We start from the raw sequence: 19503 nt of genomic DNA, 5'->3' as shown, positions 1-19503 counted from the left end.
CTAGGCAAGCCTGAAATCCTTAGGGCAGGCTGTCAGGAATGGTGGGCTGAAACGTTGATACAGACTGGAATTGGTGTTCACAGGTAGAATTTCTTCTTCAGGGAAGTCTCAGCTCATTTGTTAAGGTCTTTGAATTGATTTAATCAGGCCACCTAGATTATCTAGGATAATTTGCCTTGTTTCAGTTCAATTGATTATGAACTTTAATTACATCCACAGAATACCTTCATGGCAATACTTAAGTGTTTGAATAACCGAGCATGGCAGCCTAGCCAAGTTGACACGTAAACTGATCCTCAGAGTGGCCAACTGGCGTTCTAGTAGATTCTGTGTGGACTTGTGAAATGGAAGCCTTGTCCTGATATAAATTCCAAAACCTGTGCTGCCTTTGTATTGACTGATATGGGACCTGTGTCTGGTGATTCATATTTAGATGAGGAGGCAGGTCATCCATCATTCACTTCTTTCAGTCTTGTGTTTGTTTCACAAGCCATCGCAGGTCCAGAAAGATCAAGTTGGATGAAGTAGTGAGCAGGTATATGCCATCTACCCTGGTTTAGAGATCAATATTTTTATATTTGTACTGCATACTTTTCTTTCATTTCATCACCTGCATTACCTTCCACAAATATTTGTTGGACTTCCGTTTCAGGTGATGTTTTAGGTCCTTGCGATACTTCATTGGTTAAAACAGTTTCTGTTTATATGGCATTTATATTCCAGTGGATGATGACAGACAATAAAATACATTTCTTAGTGGCGATAAGTAGTGATACGAGTAAGAAAGTGGGGAAGGGAATAGACAGTGATGAGCATTATACAGACCAAGCTTAGCTGTGTAATTTACGAGGCCAAGGGCAAAATGAAAATCAATGCCCTCTATTCAAAAAGTAGGAAAAAAGTGCCATAAAAAGTACTAAAATATAAACTTTTTCCTTTCTTCCGTAAATCTCTCTCTGGAATCATTATGGTGGTGTTTCTTTTTCGTTTAATTTTCTATTGAGTACTGTTCTAAGTAAAGAAAAGTTTTAAATTTAGGTTATTAAGATGAATTTATCATTCATCATTATATGGTGCAATGTCCAATTTAAATAAGAGCGGAATCATTCAAGTTACTCAATTTGCAAAAAAAAAAATTACCCAATTTGCATTTCCTGCTTCATGGGTGAACCTGAATTTGAACTCATGTGTATTTATTTCACTTCTAAAACGTGCACATTCCAGGGACACTTGACCTTTGGTTTACGGATGAGTAAGGAGGGGCTGTGGTGGCCCTGCCTCTCCCTTTCCCTCTACGTCATCATTTTCAGTGCAGGTGGTTGTCTCATGCCAGGGAGTCATGCAAACAAAAAGCGTAGGCTAGGGTTCCTTGATCGTTTATTTCTTAGAATATAGCTGACTTCATTCCTCTATTGGAAGCAAATTCTCATTCTGAAGTGTGGCCTCCTGGCTTCCTGACTCATAGCCTTCACGTGCTTCCCGTGTGCAGGCAGACCTCAGATACACTGCGAGTTCAGCTCTAGACCTCTGCAATAAAGTGACTGTCGTAATACAGTCGGTGCATACGAATTTCTTGTTTCCTGGTGCATATGAAAGTTGTGTTTATACTCTCCTCTCATCTATTAAGTGTGCAAGAGCATTATGTCTAAAGAAACAATGTGCATACCTTAACTAAAAAAACCACTTTATTGCTAAAGAACGCTAACAGTCAATCTGAACCTTCAGTGTGTCATACTCTTTTTGCAATAGCCACATCAAAGATCACTGAACACAGGTGACCGCAGCAAACATAATAATAATGAAAAAGTTCGAAATATTGCAAGAATTTCTGAAATTTGATGCAGAGGCACAAAGTGAGAAAATGCTGTTGGAAAAATGGTGCTGATGGACTTGCTTGATGCAGGGTCTCTGCAAAATAAAACGAAACAAAAACACAGTATCTACAGACTGCAGTAAAAAGTAAAGAGCAATAAAACAAGGCATTCCTGGACTGATTTTGCATCTTGCAGAATTCCTACGTGTTGGGGGTGGGGAGAGGGGGACACATGTTGCACCTGTTTCCTCTGCTCAGACGTGTGCTCTACTGTCTCATCAGACTTAACAAAAAACTTACAGAAATAAAGTTATTAAGAATTTCAATGACATTAAACCAAGAGAATTAAACCAAGCATGGAGCCCTCCTGAGCACAGGGTCCTGTGTGACTGTACAGGATGCACGCCCATGAAACCAGCTGTGTGTGTGTGTGTGTGTGCACGCAAGCACTATTTTCGATAGTGTTAATAAAGACTGTCTCATAAGGCGACATTTACTCAGAGTCTTCAAAAAGGTGAGGAAGCAAAGCTTCAGATACCTGGGGCAAGAGCAGCGTGTTCAGAGGCTCCAGGGCACAAGTGTCTTTGGCTTATTCTCGGAGGTTAGGCAGCCATTGAGGCTGGACCCAAGCAAAGAAGAGAATGATGGGTGGGAGATGAGAGACTTTGGGTCCCTGAATCATGTGTGGGCTTTGAGGCCAAAGTCAGGACTTATGAGAAGAGAGGGAGACTCGGGAGAGTTCTGGAAGAAGGGTGCCAGCCATGGTTAGATTTTAGAAGGATTCCCTTTGGCTGCTCTGGCGAGGCTGGGAGTGGTAGGACCAGTTGGTTGGACTAAGACTCTGTCATGGGCCAACAGAGATGGGGCCTTGACTGGGTGTATGGATAGATAGTGGCGATTAAATATTTTTGGATTCCGGGCATATTTCAAAACTAGTGCCACCAGGAGTTGCATATAGAATGGACATTTACTTAGAACCCTGGCCTGGACAGTAGATAAAATGGTCCATTCAGAAGTAGTGAGTTTTCTAAAGTTCTGCGGCCAAAGCAGGGCAGAACTGGGGAAGGCAGAGAACGGGAGACTTGTGTTTTGTTTTGTTTTTCATCCATTCTCCCTTTTCATTATCTCTCGACTTTCCCCCACGTAATCTCCTATCACACCCTCTTCCCAACACGGTCACGGACTTTGCTGAGTTCAGCATGGACTGCATGTCTAGAATCTCATCTACACGTCACCTTGGATGTGCCTCTCAGAACAAACAAGGTCCTGGAGACTCTGCCACCGCCTCATGTTGTCTCGGTGTTTGTGTAGGTGTTGGCTGTCTGCCACAGTTTCATTTTGGAGGTGTCCTGCCAATTTCTTTCTTTCTTTTTTTTTTTCTTCTTGCATTTTCCTGAGCACCTTTCCACCTGCCCTAGTAAAAGAGAATGAAGGAAACAAAGATTTTGCTCCTGGGTTTGCAGTACAGTTGCATCCTGGACAATTCCAAATGATTTAACTCTGGCTTATTTTTTTCCTGCCTTTCAGCACTTTCAGACCATGCTGAAGTCTAAGTTGAATGTCCTAACACTGAAAAAGGAACCTCTCCCAGCTGTCATCTTCCATGAGCCTGAGGCCATCGAGCTGTGCACCACCACGCCCCTGATGAAGACCAGGACCCACAGTGGCTGCAAGGTAGGAGGCGCGTGGCCAGCAGGGGGCACTCTTGGTGGGAAAGGATGTGTAGCCTTAAGGCACTTTTCAAAGTGATAACTTTTCCGAAGAATGAGAATACTAAATGACTGTCAGAATAAGCTCATTGAGTGATGGGAATATGAAACCATACCCTGCTTTATTTTTCTTAGTGATACAGCTCTCTTCATCATTTTGGGGTACATATGAAAGCCCTAAGTTTTAGTCTGCGTGAATCAAATAGTAATCTTGCCATATTTTTCTGGAGCCCTGTGGAACTTTGGGCTTGACTGGAAAATTTCTGTCCTTGATGAGAATTCCTCCCTCTGTATTTGCAATCTGAATAAAATGGATATTGAAGGATAGAAAAAACAAAACAAGTTGCTCCACAGTTGTACTCTCAGAGTCCTTTGAGGGTAATTTTACATTTTTGTTTGGCTTACACTCTCAACGCTTATGCTAATGTCCATGCCTCAGAATCCATTTAACAAACGTTTTTCATTTATGTGAACGGTGATGCTGACATGGAAAGAAAACTGGAAATTCAGAGCATGATTTTGGTAAGCTTTGGGTTCTTTCTCACATGATATGCCCCCCCCCCTTTTTCTTTTTAACATGTGTTGATGACTATCATCATTGGTTTCGAGGTAACAAAGAAAATATGTCTTAACACATATTTCGTCATCAGAAATTAGTTTGAAGTCGTGCAAATGAAATAAGGGGCAGGGAAATGCAGGTTTGCCTGTGGATTTCTTTTATAACTTTGTAGATACACTTCTTTCCTTATTGCTTTCCAGGGTAGGGAAGCAAAGCAAAGATCCATTGATCTTTCTGGCCAGAGTATTCAGTCCCCCCTCCTAGTTCTTGCATAGCTGTGGTCAGATTGGTGCCTGCAGCAATCTTGAGCGGTGGTAGGGTGCACAGAACCTGACACACGCCCATTCATCCCACAAATGCTCGCGGGGTGCTCCCTGTCTGCCTGGCACTGGGGGCAGTGTGAGCGGGACCCCCCTTCCAGCATCTTTGTGGGGTTTAACTGCTAGTTGGAGGAGGAGGGAGGAAAAAAAAAACCGAGAAACGAGCACTGGCTGGTGAGAAAGCCAGTTTGTGGAGCCCTTGTGGAAGAATGTGCCAGGCAGGAAGAGCAGGGGTGCTAATTCCCCGGGGCGGCAGTGGGCGTGTGCATTTTAGACCAGAAAACGATGGGCTGGGGAAACCGGGAAGGGGGAGAAAGTTGGGGTTAGTAGTGGAGTCGGGAGGAGGCCCAGGTCTAAGGAGACTTGAGGTCACGGCGGGGAGTTTAGATTTTGTTCTCCTTGCTGTGGGGAAGTGTCAGAGGGATTTAGACAAGCAAGTTCTATGACTGTTTGCAAAAGCGATTTGAAACTGTGTAATCCTGCTGAGGTGAACTTCTGGCTTCCAAAAAGCCGTTGCCGGTGACGGCGCCCCGGCGAGAGCGAGGGGACCCGAACTTCTGCGGGTCCCGTCGTGTGCAGTGCTTTGGGTGAACTGATGAGACAAAGGAACTGTGAAAATAGTCATTAAATTTGAAAGTGCTAAGAGAGCACATTGGGTTATGCTTCCTTTAGAGGTTTCCGGAAGTCATTTTGAATTCTGTTCCTGTTGGGAAAAATGATCCCTCGAAAGCGAGATGAAGTTGGTAGGGTCAAGTGTAAGAAGTTTAGTATAAAGTCTACAGAATATGTTTAAATGGAGGGGAAAATGCAGTTTCAGAATTAAAAGACCTAGAGATGCAATCCAGATATGAAAGAGTGGTGTTTGTGTGTGTGTGTCTGTGTGTGAGAGAGAGAAAGAGAGAGGGAGAGAGAAAAAGAGAGGGAGAGAGAGGGAGGAAGGGAGAGAGATACTGAAGGAGAAATATTTGCTAGGAGAATAAAAATCATGGTACTTCTGACAAGGGGTATAGGGTTCAAGATTCACAGAGTAATTTTCTTCTGGGCACTGCTTTAGGTCATGTTCATTTATTTTACTTCTAAAAGGATGTTGAAAAAAATAGAAGGAATTCAGAATATCATGCTAAGAGAGTAAGGGCTGCCCTGGCATGGGTCTGTGGGGCTGGTTAGACAAAGGGAAATCAGCGGTGGTTGCAGGTGGATACCCGGAAGACCTTCCGCATTCAAGGTGAAGAACACATTCCACCGGACTATGAAACATTGATGAATTTCTCCATCCCTAGAAATCTTGGGGAGGGGATTCCAGGCGTAGGTAATCATAAAGCTGGAATCAGAATCTGGGCCAACACCTATTGAAGTACTTAACCAGCTTTATGATTCTGATTCAGGGAAGAAAGCCTCTAATGTCGCATTCTTCAACCTGTGTACCCTCATACACTGCACACATTTACATTTTAACTGCAAATGGACTGGAGCTACACTCTTTAATTCACACGGACAATGTCACATTTGTGTTCAGAATCCTATTCTTTGGTTCAAAAACAAGAAAACAAAGTCAGATTTTTAAGCCTTGAAATCTCTGCTTAAAATCTTCAGACCTCCCCCAATTCTTTTTCCTTTTCTCAAATCATCCCGGGGAACAAAGTGCACTGTTTCCTCTCTGATTCTTGCGAGTAACTTAGCTCACAAAATGCCAGCTGCAGAAGGAACCCGCTCCCCGGCTGGGCTCAGGCCCTGCCCGGAATAATGAGCACAATGGAGGTGGGGGGGGGGCAGCTGCAGAGCTGGCATTGGGACCCTGCGTCTCCCCACAGTGCTGGGTCTTTTCGCCTGACAGCTCTCAAGTTGGGCTTGTCTGACGTTGGGTTTGGGGAGGGAGAGAGGCAGGAGGGAGTGAAGGAGAGGGGAGTTGAAAACGGATTATGGTTAGCGAGGTCGCGGCCCTGGCGCCTCTCAGATTTCCCGTTTGCCTCTGATCTGTATTCTTCGTGGGTCCTGGTGGGATGGCCCTGTCAGGCTATTCATGTTGTGGGCAGCTGGCTCTTTGTGTGTCCCCCTCTACTGCTGCCACTTTTGTTTTCCCTGGAGTGGAGTTATTTAACTGTACAATCCACTGCATACCATTAGGATGCTTGTTGGAGTTGCTCGGAGTATCAGATGCTGTGTCTGATTTTACAGTGGAGATGGTGGCTTATCTTGGCCCATCTCCCCCTGCCTAGGACCGCGCGATCCTAGGTAGCTTTGGCTTGTTAGCAAACATTTATTTAATTGTCATTGAAAATCTACTATGTACACAGAATTTCAGAGAAAGAAATCAAAGTAGATGTCGTAGGAAAAGCAATTTATAGTCAAGTGGAAGGAATAAGAAGAGTGCCCAGATAAATCTCAAGGACTTCTGGTACTTCTGTGTGCATCAGAAGCATCCGAGGGCAGCTCTCTGGACCTTCTTCCCGGAGGTTTGGATTCAGGCACTCAGCTTACTGGTGGGGAACAAGAGCCTGCACGTTAAAATGGACCATGTCATTTACATGAAAGGGACACCTGGACATGCTTTGTGCTTGAGGACCAGAGAGAAGTGTGTGATCAGAGCAGTGCAAGTGACATAAATGGAGACACACTGGGGGGTGTTGGGAGATGTGGGGGAAGATGGCGAGTGGGGGCAGCTGGCGCTGGTGTAGTTAGACCAGGTTTGCAACCCAGCTCAGCAGGAGGCTGACATCTAAGCCCTGTCATCTTCACATCAGATGTCCCCCCCTCCAAAGACTGCGTGGTGTGTGCTGCTGTACCCCACAGGCTGTGGAGTGCTGTCCTATCTCGGATCGACTCCCTTCCCGACCTACTCACCAAAGTTCTCAGAGCCTTCACACTGGTGCTGATGCTGCTGACGAAAAGTGGAGTAAAACGCCAGTCATACAGAGGTCGACCCCAAGGTGTATTACTACAGTGAGGAGGCACTGCCCTCTGTTCTTTTCTTGGTATCCAACCATTTGGTCCTCAGGGTGGCCCAGTGGTCCAAGGGCTACCTCTTGTCCCGTTTCACAGGTGAGCTAGCGGAGGCAAAGGGAGGCTCATTTGCCTGTCCCGGGGCACTCAGTGAGTAACGGGCAGGGCCTGGCCTTGAACTTCATCCATCTGACTCCACAGCCCGTGCTCATCCCCGCTAGAGGCCACTGCCTCTCAACGGCCAGGCGATGGCCCTTCCGGCTGGTTGCCCAGCTATGTCGTGTGCATCTGAGCAAACTGCTCGTCCGCAGGCTTCGGTTTCTGCATCTTTCATAGGCCTGAACCAGAGTCGGCATATCTCTGGCATCCTCTTACCTCAAAGTCCAAGACTTAATGATTTACCTTGTTTAACTGAGTTCGAATTTTGTCTTTGCTCATGGAAACCAGAAGGCATGTGGAGAGTGTACTAAGAGCATCATGATTTTATCCCAGATAGACCACCTGGATTCTCAAATTTGATTTTGTTAAAAAAAACAAGACAGTCTATGATGAAAAGTCATACGCCTTGTGGAAAAAAGATATGGAACAAACCGTGAAATATCCAAAGAGTTCCTGCACAGCCATGTGGACACTGTACTTCGTCCATGCCACAGCGATGGTCCCTAGTTACATGGTGCTTACAGTGTAGTGTTTGTTTTTAATTTCTTTACCTTGGAGGCTGCTTATTATGCATTAAAATTTTTTTATGGAAGTATAGTCAGTTTACAGTGTTGTGTCAGTTTCTGGTGTACAGCACAATGCTTCAGCCCTACATGGACACACATACATTCCTTTCCATATTCTTTTTCATTATAGGTGACTACAAGGTATTGAATATAGTTCCCTGTCCTGTACCGTAGAAACTTGTTGTTTATCTATTTTATATATAGAAGTTAGTATCTGCAAATCTCGAACTCCCAATTTATCCCTTCCCACCCTCTTTCCCCCCCTGGTAGCCGTTAGCTTGTTTTCTATGTCTGTGAGTCTGTTTCTGTTTTGTAAATAAGCTCATTTGCTTATAGTTTTAAAGCAAAAATAGCAGAAATGCTGTAACAAATAAGCTAACAGCTAACGGGGGGGTTAGCACATCTTAGAATGTTTACCTTTTATTTAAAAAAATTTTTTTGAAAGTTTGTGAGTAGTGGTACTTTCTGAGCGTAAGGATTTTAGTCAGTTGAAGATGGGAAGTAATGTGGAGGAGAAATGCCAGGGGAAGGTAAGTGGGGAAAGGTCCAAGGAAGTGAGAGGATACTGGCACAGGCCTCCTGTGTCTGGGTCTGAGTCTGTCGTCTGTCTGCCTTTGCTCTGGATGGACCTGGGGTCTTCCTCTACCCCTGCGCAGCACAGCCGGGTGGGGTCGGGATCCTGAGCGAGGTCCTGAGGGATGGTCTCCACAGGGGGTGCTTCTCTTGACCTCCAGGCAGCCTGTGGGGGTTGCTGGCGAGTAGGGCTCGTTAAGCATGTGACGTTTCCTTCCACTCCCCTCTGTTTCTGCTCCCTGGTCGTTCACGCCGAGGGCGCCCTTGGCTTCATTCTGCAGCTTGGGAGGAGCTGCCTGGCTTCCTCTGTCCCTTCACCTTTCACCACAAGCCCCACCAGAATCTCACCTGGGCCTGCTCGCCAGGTGATGCTCTGGTTCCCAAATCTCACCTCCTCCTGAGTGAGGCCGTGGGCCTGGTATCATGAGAGGCCCCATCTAAAGCCTTGCTATCTTCTTGCCAAGTTTGAGGGCAGAAATCATCTACCTATTATTCATAACTTAGATGACTGATTTCTTAAATATGTGTAAGCACATTTGACTGTCCTTTATGATTGGGTTACTGCATTCTGTTGATTCTTATTTTGTGGTTGGCTTTATTCTTTTAATAACTATGTAAATTTAAAAAGCGAAAGCTCTAAACTATTCTTAGAAACAATGAATAGTATATATATATATATATATGTTTGTGTGTATATGTGTATATATATATATATATTTTTTTTTTTTAAACAAACAAAAAAAATCACTGGACGAAAAGTAAAAAATTCTGTGTAATGGTATTCCCAGAGCTTCAATAATATTCTGAAGTTTTATTTTGTTTTCCCTTCTAGACAAGTCCATTTAAATTTTTTTCACATGAGGGACTTTTAACCCGGTACGTTGGGTGAAAGCAAAAACAGATCAAGTGCTAAATGGAACATGAGATAGATACTTGAAAAAAATATTTTAAACCTTAAAAAATTGATGATTTGTCCTTAAATGCCTGACAATTTGACATTAAAGATTATGTAGAGACATGAAAAAAAAAATCATCACGCAAACTAGTTTCCAAGAAGGAGTTAATGATTCATAAATCATGACCATTTTTACTTTACTCTCTTTGAGATTCTTTGTTTTCAGGAGAGGCAGGGATAGCCCCTTAAGTCTCAGAAAGGCTGTGGTTAATTTATAGTTTCGTGGGACAGAGAGGAGAGTTTCTGAACTGAAGGCTTAGAAGGCAATCCTCAGCGCCTACCATTTTGTGCACGTGTGCAATGGCCCGTCTTGGAAGTAGATTACAGCAATCTCACTTATCTCAAAGACCTTCTGATTTGAATTTAAATATATGTAAAATTAGCATCATGTGTATCTATTTTCCAAGTGTGTTTATTTGACCAGTTATATACTTAATTTGAGATAAAGTCATGTTTTCTCATTTTAGCTAAAGGCTCAGTGTTCCCTTGTTTTTACACATTAACAGAAGGGAGAAACGCTGACTGTACTATGCTGTCATCCTCCTTGAATGCGTTTGATGTTGGTCATTTTGGACATTGTGTGAATCCAGTTATGCCAGTTAGAGAGATTTTCTCCTGGCAAAATAAGTTTCTGGTTGTCATATGAAGACAGAATACAAATAAAATAAAGGACAGTGATATATAAAGTAAGATTTTTGGTTTTATGGATTATTTGCCTCTAAATTCAGAGTAGATGATCTCTTAATTCTAATTTGCTTTCTCTTCATTCTTTCTCAGACTTTCCTATAAACAAATCAAAGCAATCACTCCCGCGTGCATCCCCCAAATGTGGGAGGAGAAAAGTTGATAAGAGCTAACATCTGTTGTTTAAGAGACGAGCTTTTATTTTTCTGCAGTTTTTATTCTTTATTGACTTACACATTTTCTGACTTTCTCCTTCCCCCTCCCTTCCTTGCTGATTTTCTTCTTTAATTTCTTTCTTCATCCTCAAGAAAATATCGTACAGCTTCAGGATGTTCCAAGTGTCCACAGAGACACAAAGAACAAACAGTTTTGGAGGCTTTGGGTTGAAATACCAGAAAACCTCATTTAAATTGACTTAAGTCATTGAAATGTATTGGCTTTTGAATCGGCAAATTCCAGTAGGAGGGATGAGGGCAGAAAATACTAAAGAGGGAAGAAAAGAAGGTCCACTAGAGAAAAATTATATAGGCTTAATGACCAGGAGGGAGACACACATATCTTGCCTGAAGAGGTGCAGCCGGCAAGGAAAATGCAGTGTCCCCAGGGTTCGGAGCAAGGGCTGTGCCTCCTTCCATGTCACAGCCCCACCCCTCCCCTTGCTTTCTTACAGAGGGTGTTTCTGTGTGGATGGGATGAGCCTGAGCTTGAGCACAGGCCGCTTTCTCGGGCCCTTCTTGCCGACAGTCTTGAATGGCCACCAGCTGCCACAGGGTTCAGCCTTCTACTTTTAGGAACTTCCCTCTTCCTGGTGGTGAGGGTGTTCCCATTCCTGGAGAAAGGCTGAGAGCCTCTCTCTTGAGGTGTTTCAGTCCAGGTTTGTGACTTGGCAGCCCACGATTTAGGATTAGAATACAGAAAGAGGCAGCTGCTCACCTGTGCCTGCTCGCTCTCCCCTCAAGAGTATACTATCCACCCCTTAATAAATTCTCACTTTCCTTCATTAAAAAAAAAAAACCAAAAACAGAAAGAGAGGCAGGAGTCCAGAAGACATCGTAAGTTCAAGCTTGTGAAATTTGAGATGTCTGTGGGACCACCAGTGGCAGTACCCAAAGGGCACCTTGTTAAGTAGATGCAGAGCTTTGGGATGTCTGATCCGTCAAGGAGAACGGGGCGGGGAGATGAGGAAAGAGTGAGACAGGGATGCACACACACAAACTGACACACATGGTCATGTTCAGCCTCTCATTTTAAGAATGATGGAGAGAAAGGAGAATCTCTGGGGAAGGAGCATCGGGAACACGAGAGGAAGCCCTCCTCCCCACCAGCCTTGCTCCTCGCTCTTCATCCCCCACACAATGCCCCCCACCCCCGCTCAAGTCTCGTAAGCATCAGCAAGAAGCATGGATATAACTCGGGACAGGTGAAGCCCCCGTTATATTATTTTAGGATTGGTCTCTGTATATGCGTGTGTGTGTGTGTGTGTTTGGGATTCAGACTGCTCGTGCTACTGCTGTGGTACCTAGCGTGGAGGGAGAGTTTATTTATGGTTTTACTGAAAACTTCTTTGCCATGAGTGCCAAGTTAGAGCTTTGAATTCTATACTTTGGTCTCCCACCAACCGCTGTACAGGGTGGTGTCAGCAAAATTCTCCTTCATGAGCTCACTTTTGTTATGTGATGACTCAAATGTTTACATACTGAGGAATGCCTTTATTTCACTGGCAGAAGTGTTTAGAATATAGATGATTGTTCTGCCTGGACGCTCGTTGGATAGGATAGCAGACTTTGTTGTAAGGTCACCCTTTCTCGTGACTTTCTCTGGGGATCCCTGACAGCTTCAAACTGTTATTTCCTGCTGCCCCCGACACTGTGAGGGCTGTGGCTGAAAATGACCATTTTACTCTAGGGAACCAGATTTGGCATCAAAAGGTTAGCCTTTGTGTGGTGTCAAAGACTACATCTTCCCGTATCTCCAAATTTGTAATGTCACTGCCAACTTCTTGCCTTTAAAAACTCTTAGGAGATCAGCAAAGATTCATTAGTGAAAAATGGGAAAATAATCAAAATGTCTGAAAGAAATAATATTTTTGCTCTACAATACTATGGAAACAAGCAGCCATTAAAAATTTTGTTCTGGAAATTATACTGATGAAGAAAATGATCATAATGTATCAAATGAATGACAAATCTGTTATTAGGTCCTTTTAAAGTGTTATTAGATCCTATTTTTTATAAACTAAAATAAAAATAAAATAATTATATGCAAATATTCATAGTAAAAGGCTTACACTAAAATATGAACAGAAATCATCCCTAAATAATCAGATTATAGGTAAAACTTTTGATTTTCTTATTTTTTTTTACTTTTTATAAATTTTCAACAATGAACAAATATTACTTTTGTAATTTTTTTTTGCAATTAGTTTTTAAAAGTAATTATTAAAGAAAATATTCTTTGGATGAGAAATTTGCCTGGAAAGTTATCTGTAAGAAACTCCATTCTCCATGTAGCATTTGGAAAAAAGCTCTCTCTGTGTCACCAACTTAGACGTTTGTTTCTTCTCTTCGTCCAAATCAGAATTTCCATAACTGCAGGGAAAGTGACATTTTTCCATCTTACTTGTGCCTTGTCTGGTGGCAGACTAATCTGGTATGTTCAGTGTAATGATTGTAGTTCTCACATGCATTTGTGAGGATGATATATTGGTTTCCTCAGAGTTGCTTGGTGACAACCTTAGTGCTTAAAACAACAGAAATTTCTTCTCTCACAGATCTGGAGGCTGGAAGTCGAGCATCAGTACCACTGGGCAGAAATCACGATGTCAGCAGTTCCACACTCGCTCTGGAGGCTCTAGGGGAGAATTGCTCCCTTCCTCTTCCAGGTCACGGTGGCGGCAGGTGTTCCTTGACTTGTGGCCACATCACTCCAGTCTCTGCCTCTACAACCACACTGTCTTCTCTTCTGCTTACATCAAGTCTCGCTCTGCCTTTCCCTTCTAAGGACATAAGTGATCAGATTTAAAGCCCACCGGACAGTCCAGGATAATCCCCTCATCTCAAGATCCTTAATTTATTCAAATCTGCCAACGCCCTCTTTTCTTGTAAGGTAGCATTTACAGGTTCCAGCGATGAGGACCTAATATCTTTGGGTGGTCATTATTTCATCCACTATAGATTCTGCCCTTTTAAATGGGGGAATCGTACAAGTTAGGAACTTTCAGGCAGAAATACAACACTCATGGTTAATTAGTTGTTTAGGTTATGTTGATTATTTCTTTTTTAATTTTAGGGGGGAGGTAATTAGGTTTACTTATTTATTTATTTTTAGAGGAGGAACTGGGGGTTGAACCCAGGACCTTGTGTGTGCTAAGCATGTGCTCTACCACTGAGCTATACTCTCACCTCTAAGTTGATTATGTCTTGAACCTCAGAAAATTCTTTCATTGGAATTCAGAAAACTACTTAAAAAATAGAAAAATGAAGTGGGTTGGTCTGTAGAAGTATTTTGCTCCTTGATGGCACACATTTCTTTATTTTATTTACTTCTTTATAAATATTCCTGAAAAAGAAGAGATACCTCAAAATTTTAAACGGAATCAGATTTCTTACACAAAGTTGTGAGCATTTGTAGTTCGTTATGGTTCAGTGCAGTGAGCATAGTTAACAATGTTTGTAAAAAAAATCCACAGTTCTGCCATAGGAATGAGAATAATGTTTTCCCCCCATCCCCAACAAAGTTTTAAGGATAATTTTGAAAATGATTTGGAAACTATCATGAGTATAATGTGTGTGTCTGAGATAAGTATCTTGTTATAAAGTTATTTTTTCCTCATGATTTAATGATTAGTCATTTTGTCTATGAAACAGTTTGTTGGTTTAGTTCTGCAAATTTAGTTTAATCATCTGAATTGAGGGCTTATTTATTTAGAAAATCTTTTACTTTTCCTGCATCTTTTCCTGGATTGATTCTGTGGATAAAATATAGTTCCTCTGCAATAGAATTTATTTTTTAGGCAACCTACAGAAACACCACACCGAAAGCCAATTAATTTGGCAAAAACTCATTAATAATATGCTTTATGGTTTGTTTCCAGCAGGCATTGTACCACCGGTTAGAGATGGTTGCAAAGTTATGATAACTTCAAAGCTAAAATCTGGTTTATGCAAATATAATGCTTAAATATAAGTAGTTAATGTTTAAAAGACTTCTCGACTTTACATATATTTTTTCTACTTAACATTTTTTGTTAGACCATGTTTTGCCAGTGTCCTAGTCACCGCTTACAATAGAGGCGTCTGCAATGAGGAAGCGAACTATTTCAGCAACAGTCTGCCTGCTACTAAAGGGCTAGTTTCATTTGTTGTCAAATGGAAAAATGAGCATTAAATAAAGAAGGATTAGACCACACAGACTGCGAATATAATCTCATACAAGCCTGAACTGTCTTTGCAAGTGATTTTTCTGGCCTTCAATGAAAACTTTTTATCAAAGTGGTATCTGCCTAGATAAGAACTTGAACTAATAATGAAAAATGAAACAAACTATTTTTAGCTGCCCTCTTTATTGTTCCCTCACATCCCAATCCTGCTTGAAGCAGAAAGGATAATTATTTCAGTAGTTTCTTCTTATATTTACCTTCATATTTTAAATACGACGTTTTCACCCGTTTTAGGTATCTTCTGGCTCTTTTGGCAGATAAAGATTTAACCCTATAATAACCCTACCCACTTTCCTTCCTCTGTCTTCCTGATATAGTTACTTGGGAAATTTCAGTTTAGTCAATAATGTGTGTGATAGCTAAAGGGCCCATCATTACACCCTGATGGTATTTCTTTTTTGTTCATTTTTCTCTGAAATAATAGTTTATTAAGTTTAGAGTTAGTGTACTTTGATATACATTTGTACTTAATTTTCCCCAAATGCTGTGTCAGATTTGGCCTATACCTGTGAAAATGCTACCCAACTACTCAATTACAGAGCTGCTCTGAGTCTTTTTAATCTCCTCCTGGAAGTCTGTCACCCGGAGCCCTTTGTCCTCCTGCACTGGATGGGACTGGTAGTTCCTAGGCAATCTTCACTGCTATAACTCTGCTTTCTTTCTCTCTCTCTTTTTAAAATTATTTTTGAATTTACTCCTCTGTTTTGCAGGAGCGCATATTAAGAAATAAAAACTCTGTATCTTGTATGTCTAAAATTTTCTTTACTCTACCCTCGCTTTTTGGAAAGTTTGGCTGGGTATAGAAGCATAGATTAGAAATAATTTCTGCTTAAAACCATGGTAGCACTGCCCAGTGATTTCTGTGTCCTTTGTGTCTTGGTGTGAATCCCCATCTACCATTTATTTAAATGGAAGGTGGTAGATCTTTTCAACTTAGAGACTCTTATTTATTGGTATTTTAGGGAGCCTTAAGTAAAATTTCTACATCCCGTCCTAATTTTGGAACCATTTGAGAAATAAGACATAATATAGTTAGATTAGATAAAAAATACCCATTTTATTTAAACTTTCTTTGGAGGGTGTGGCTTAGATGGATATCCAGACCCATTGGGTTTTCTAAAGCTTTCTAATCTTTGTTGGAGCCTCTAGTGTGTCACTGTGTCTTCTCCCATTCATTTTGTCCTTTTGTGCTTATGACTTAAAAATGTCCATTACGATCAATTTAGTGGGGTTTGGAGAGGAGATAAATATTTAAGGTCAACTTGCTATCTTTATCCAGAAATCCTCTCTGAATTGTTAAACCCTCTCTAAATTGCTGATTTTAGCTGTTTGAACTTTCCTTGTTTTATACTTTTATCTAAGATGGAAATGATGATCCTTAACTTACTCTCAAGTTTTAAGACATATTTATAAAGTACTTTGAACTTTTTTTGCAAGAGCAAAGCTGTATAAATGAAGTACTGTTGTTAGTCAAATACAGCTCTCCTTGGTTTAAATGGAAAAGTCAATGAACTGTAGACAAAATGGTGGCAAACGAGATCTAGATGTTAAAGTGGCAATAAATAACCCAGATCATAAAAAGCTCATAAACTGCTCTCTTAAATAGAAACAGCTATTTTTTTCTATGCCATCTTTGAGTATTTCAACTCCCGACTACCAGCAAGTAAATTATAAAAACCACTGCGACAAACAGGTGCAGATGTGTTCCTTGGTGTGCTGGCTGTTCATTTCTTTGTTTTTACTGAAAATATTATACATTTGTTTCTTGGCAGGAGAAATGACGTCTGGGCTTCTGTGCATACCGAGTCCTCGAAATGAGACGTTAGTCAGATTGGCGTTTATGAGTCACCAGTCATCTTCAGAAGCCAAATCCAGGAATTATAAAATAATTTACTCAGGAAGTAATGGGGATAAATGAAGTTTATCTTCCTGGGAAGCAGGAAAGCTACCTTGTGAGCTAATGATCCGACTGAAATTAGGTTTTTTTTCTCCCACGTTGATGGATGAATCCATTCTCTTTGAAACTTGTTTTTGTGACACTTATGAGAAGTGCTCGAATTCTCATTTGTCACTATCTAGCTGTGCTATAATCTATCCTAGGGCAGGAAAGGTGCTGCCCATTATCACAAAGACATCTTATTGTCAGTCTGTTCATGGGAGAGTACAAAGCAGGTGGCTACTTTTCTCCTTACATAGCTCACCAGTTCATCCAGAGCCCACCTCACTTGTGTCCAAAAGTTCCTTCTCTGTTTTCCTTTCCTCATTCTCATTCCAGAGGTTTCCTAAAATCCCGTCACTCCGTCTCCCTCCCTTACAGCCCCACCCTACAAAGGGGCCTAGACTACCAGGGGCATTTGGCTTGGGGTTAGGGGACACCCACAGGGACTTCAGGGCTCTCAGCACACATCTGCCACCAGACAGACAAACTTTTATCTTGATGACAAAAATGGACTCTTTTTCTCTAGCAAAAACCCAGTTCATTCATAGTCAGTATGCCAACAGAATCTTGATTTCACGTCTCCTTTCAGAAAAGAGGCAAAGCAGGAAGGAGGGGAGCATCCTGCCACGTGCCGACCAGAGTCCTTCTGAGAAAAGAGGAGTCAGGGAGGGAATTTAGAGACCCACTAGGACAGAGGAAAAGTTAATTTATTCATTCAGTAAATGAATTATTTTGTCTGTCACCAAAATCGTCTACTAGGGACTTGGCACATTTTCTCTTTTATTTGTTTTAATTAATCATTTATTTTTTGTTTCATAGTTTTGTAAATCTCTTTATTTATTTATTTTTGCTTCTATCTGTATTTTTTTTTTAATTGAAGTCCCGTCAGTTACAATGTTTAGTTTCTGGTGTACAGCACAATATCCCAGTCATGCGTATACGTACATATATTCGTTTTTGTGTTCTTTTCATTAAAGCTTATTATAAGATATTGAACATAGTTCCCTGTGCCATGCAACAGAAACTTTTTGTAAAGTCTATTTTTATGTATACTCACATTTTCCCTTTTAAATCACACATCCTTTTAAACAAAATAAACATTCACTACCGATAACTATAAATTTATTCATGTATAGGATAAATCCATGTACTGGTTATGATATATTTTGTATATTTTAAAAATACATAAAATGGAAATTTTTAGAAGAATGAGCTAAATCTGAAATAAACAAGATTATGTGTGTACCTTGTTCATTGCAGTGGCTTCAGACTGTCATCAGCTTAGGTGAAGCTTCTTTAATTGTAGTGGATGTAAAACCAAATGTCAAATGGCTTCCAAGATTTCAGTATTATTTGGCTGGACTTTCAGATCCAATCAGATCATCAGTTTTCATCCCAGAAGGAAGCAGAAAAGATCGTGCACCAGCAGGAGCTGTATCGGCCCTGCCGTTTCCTTGTTGTTGCCTGGATGTGGGCACGTTCTCTTTATTGTCTTAAATCTGTTGTTTTTTGGCAGGAATCTCAGCTGGGTTTTGTTCAAACCAGATTATGAAGCCCATCAGTCTATTGAGATGAGCAAATATGAAGGGTGATGCTCTGAGTGATTACGAGCATGAGGTACCAACTCCTTTCCACCGTAGACTCCCACCCCTGGAAACTTCTCATTCTGTATGTGACACTGATCATCTGACATATGGACTGGCTGACGTGCCAGTGTCAGTCTGTATACTGTAACTTGTTTTATCCCTAACTTAGGGGATTCTATTGCATAGCTCCTGGGCTGTACCTTGGAGGTGCAGGACCAGGAGTCCAGTGATAAAGACCTTGAGGCTGCTTCTTGGCTTTGCAGAAGATCATGCCAGGGTCATTCACTGATACCTGCAGTTGTTTCAAGAGGAAAAAAAATGATAGGCTGGTGCTGGAATTTTAGATGTAGACCAAGTTCCTTCTTGGGCCTGATGCAGCAGGCGAAAAAGCTGAGACCTGTCAGACTGAGTGATATTCTTAACTAAGAATGGAAAATCAGAATTACCATTTAGTTTTCTTTATTTCTGGACCAATCCAGTGACATTGCTCCTCCTTACTATATCACTAGGGAGATAAGGAAAGAAATCACGATCATTTGTGTGAATGTTAAAGAGATCAAATGAAATGCAGCTCAGCTAACGTCGGTCGAGCTCTGAAATTTACTGGCAACCAGCAGCCAGTTATTACAGCCAAGGTGGTTCATTAGCCGTTAGCACAGCAAACTCTACCTTTATAGATCAAGATGTCTTTGCAGAAAGTAGATGAGACTTTCTCAATGCTAAGGTGTTTAGACTTGGGAGTGTTTTGTTTTTCTTGTTCAAAAGGTCACAACACAGGTTTTCTGGAATAGAAAGATGCTGAGATCGGCACTCTCTGAAATAGGAAAACTCAAGGTTCTGTGAAAGAAGCAGAGTGTTATTTCCACGAGAACTGGATTCTTCACCTCGCTCATTAATCCGTGGTGGTTTGTCTTTAGGCTTCAGTATTTGACTCATTAATGAATGATTATGCTGTCACTGTGGATAAGGAGGTATTTAGGATTCTGCATCCTTTTTTCTTTCTTTCAAGTGTGAATAAAGATAGGTTAAATGCCTTGACAATGATGCTGAAGCAAGATTAAACATATATGTATTCTGAGGGAGTGTGTGGTGTAATGACAGTGTCTTTTTTCCTTCTGCCTTCTTCTTGCCTTTCTCCTCTTTTTATTTCACCCTTTCTTTCGGTCTCTTTTCTCTCCTACCCCTTTCTTCCCTTTTCCCACTATCTCCCTTCCTGCTTCCTTTTCTGCTCTCACACCGTGCATCTCATCTGTCCAGAAAAA

General features: G+C 41.5%; 1 protein-coding gene across 2 annotated transcripts in view; it reads left to right on the top strand.

The window, feature by feature from the left end:
* PID1 (phosphotyrosine interaction domain containing 1) overlaps positions 1–19503 on the top strand; it is a 209574-nt gene that overhangs the window by 95155 nt on the left and 94916 nt on the right. For both annotated transcript variants that reach the window (XM_074364440.1, XM_074364441.1), the window contains exon 2: positions 3341–3487. In XM_074364440.1, the coding sequence (XP_074220541.1) occupies positions 3341–3487 (147 nt within the window). The remainder of the gene's footprint in view (positions 1–3340; positions 3488–19503) is intronic.

Source organism: Camelus bactrianus, chromosome 5 (assembly GCF_048773025.1).
Source record: "Camelus bactrianus isolate YW-2024 breed Bactrian camel chromosome 5, ASM4877302v1, whole genome shotgun sequence".
Taxonomy (NCBI): Eukaryota; Metazoa; Chordata; class Mammalia; order Artiodactyla; family Camelidae; genus Camelus; species Camelus bactrianus.
The sequence above is the reverse complement of the archived record's forward strand: the minus strand, read 5'-3'. Positions and strand labels throughout refer to the sequence as shown.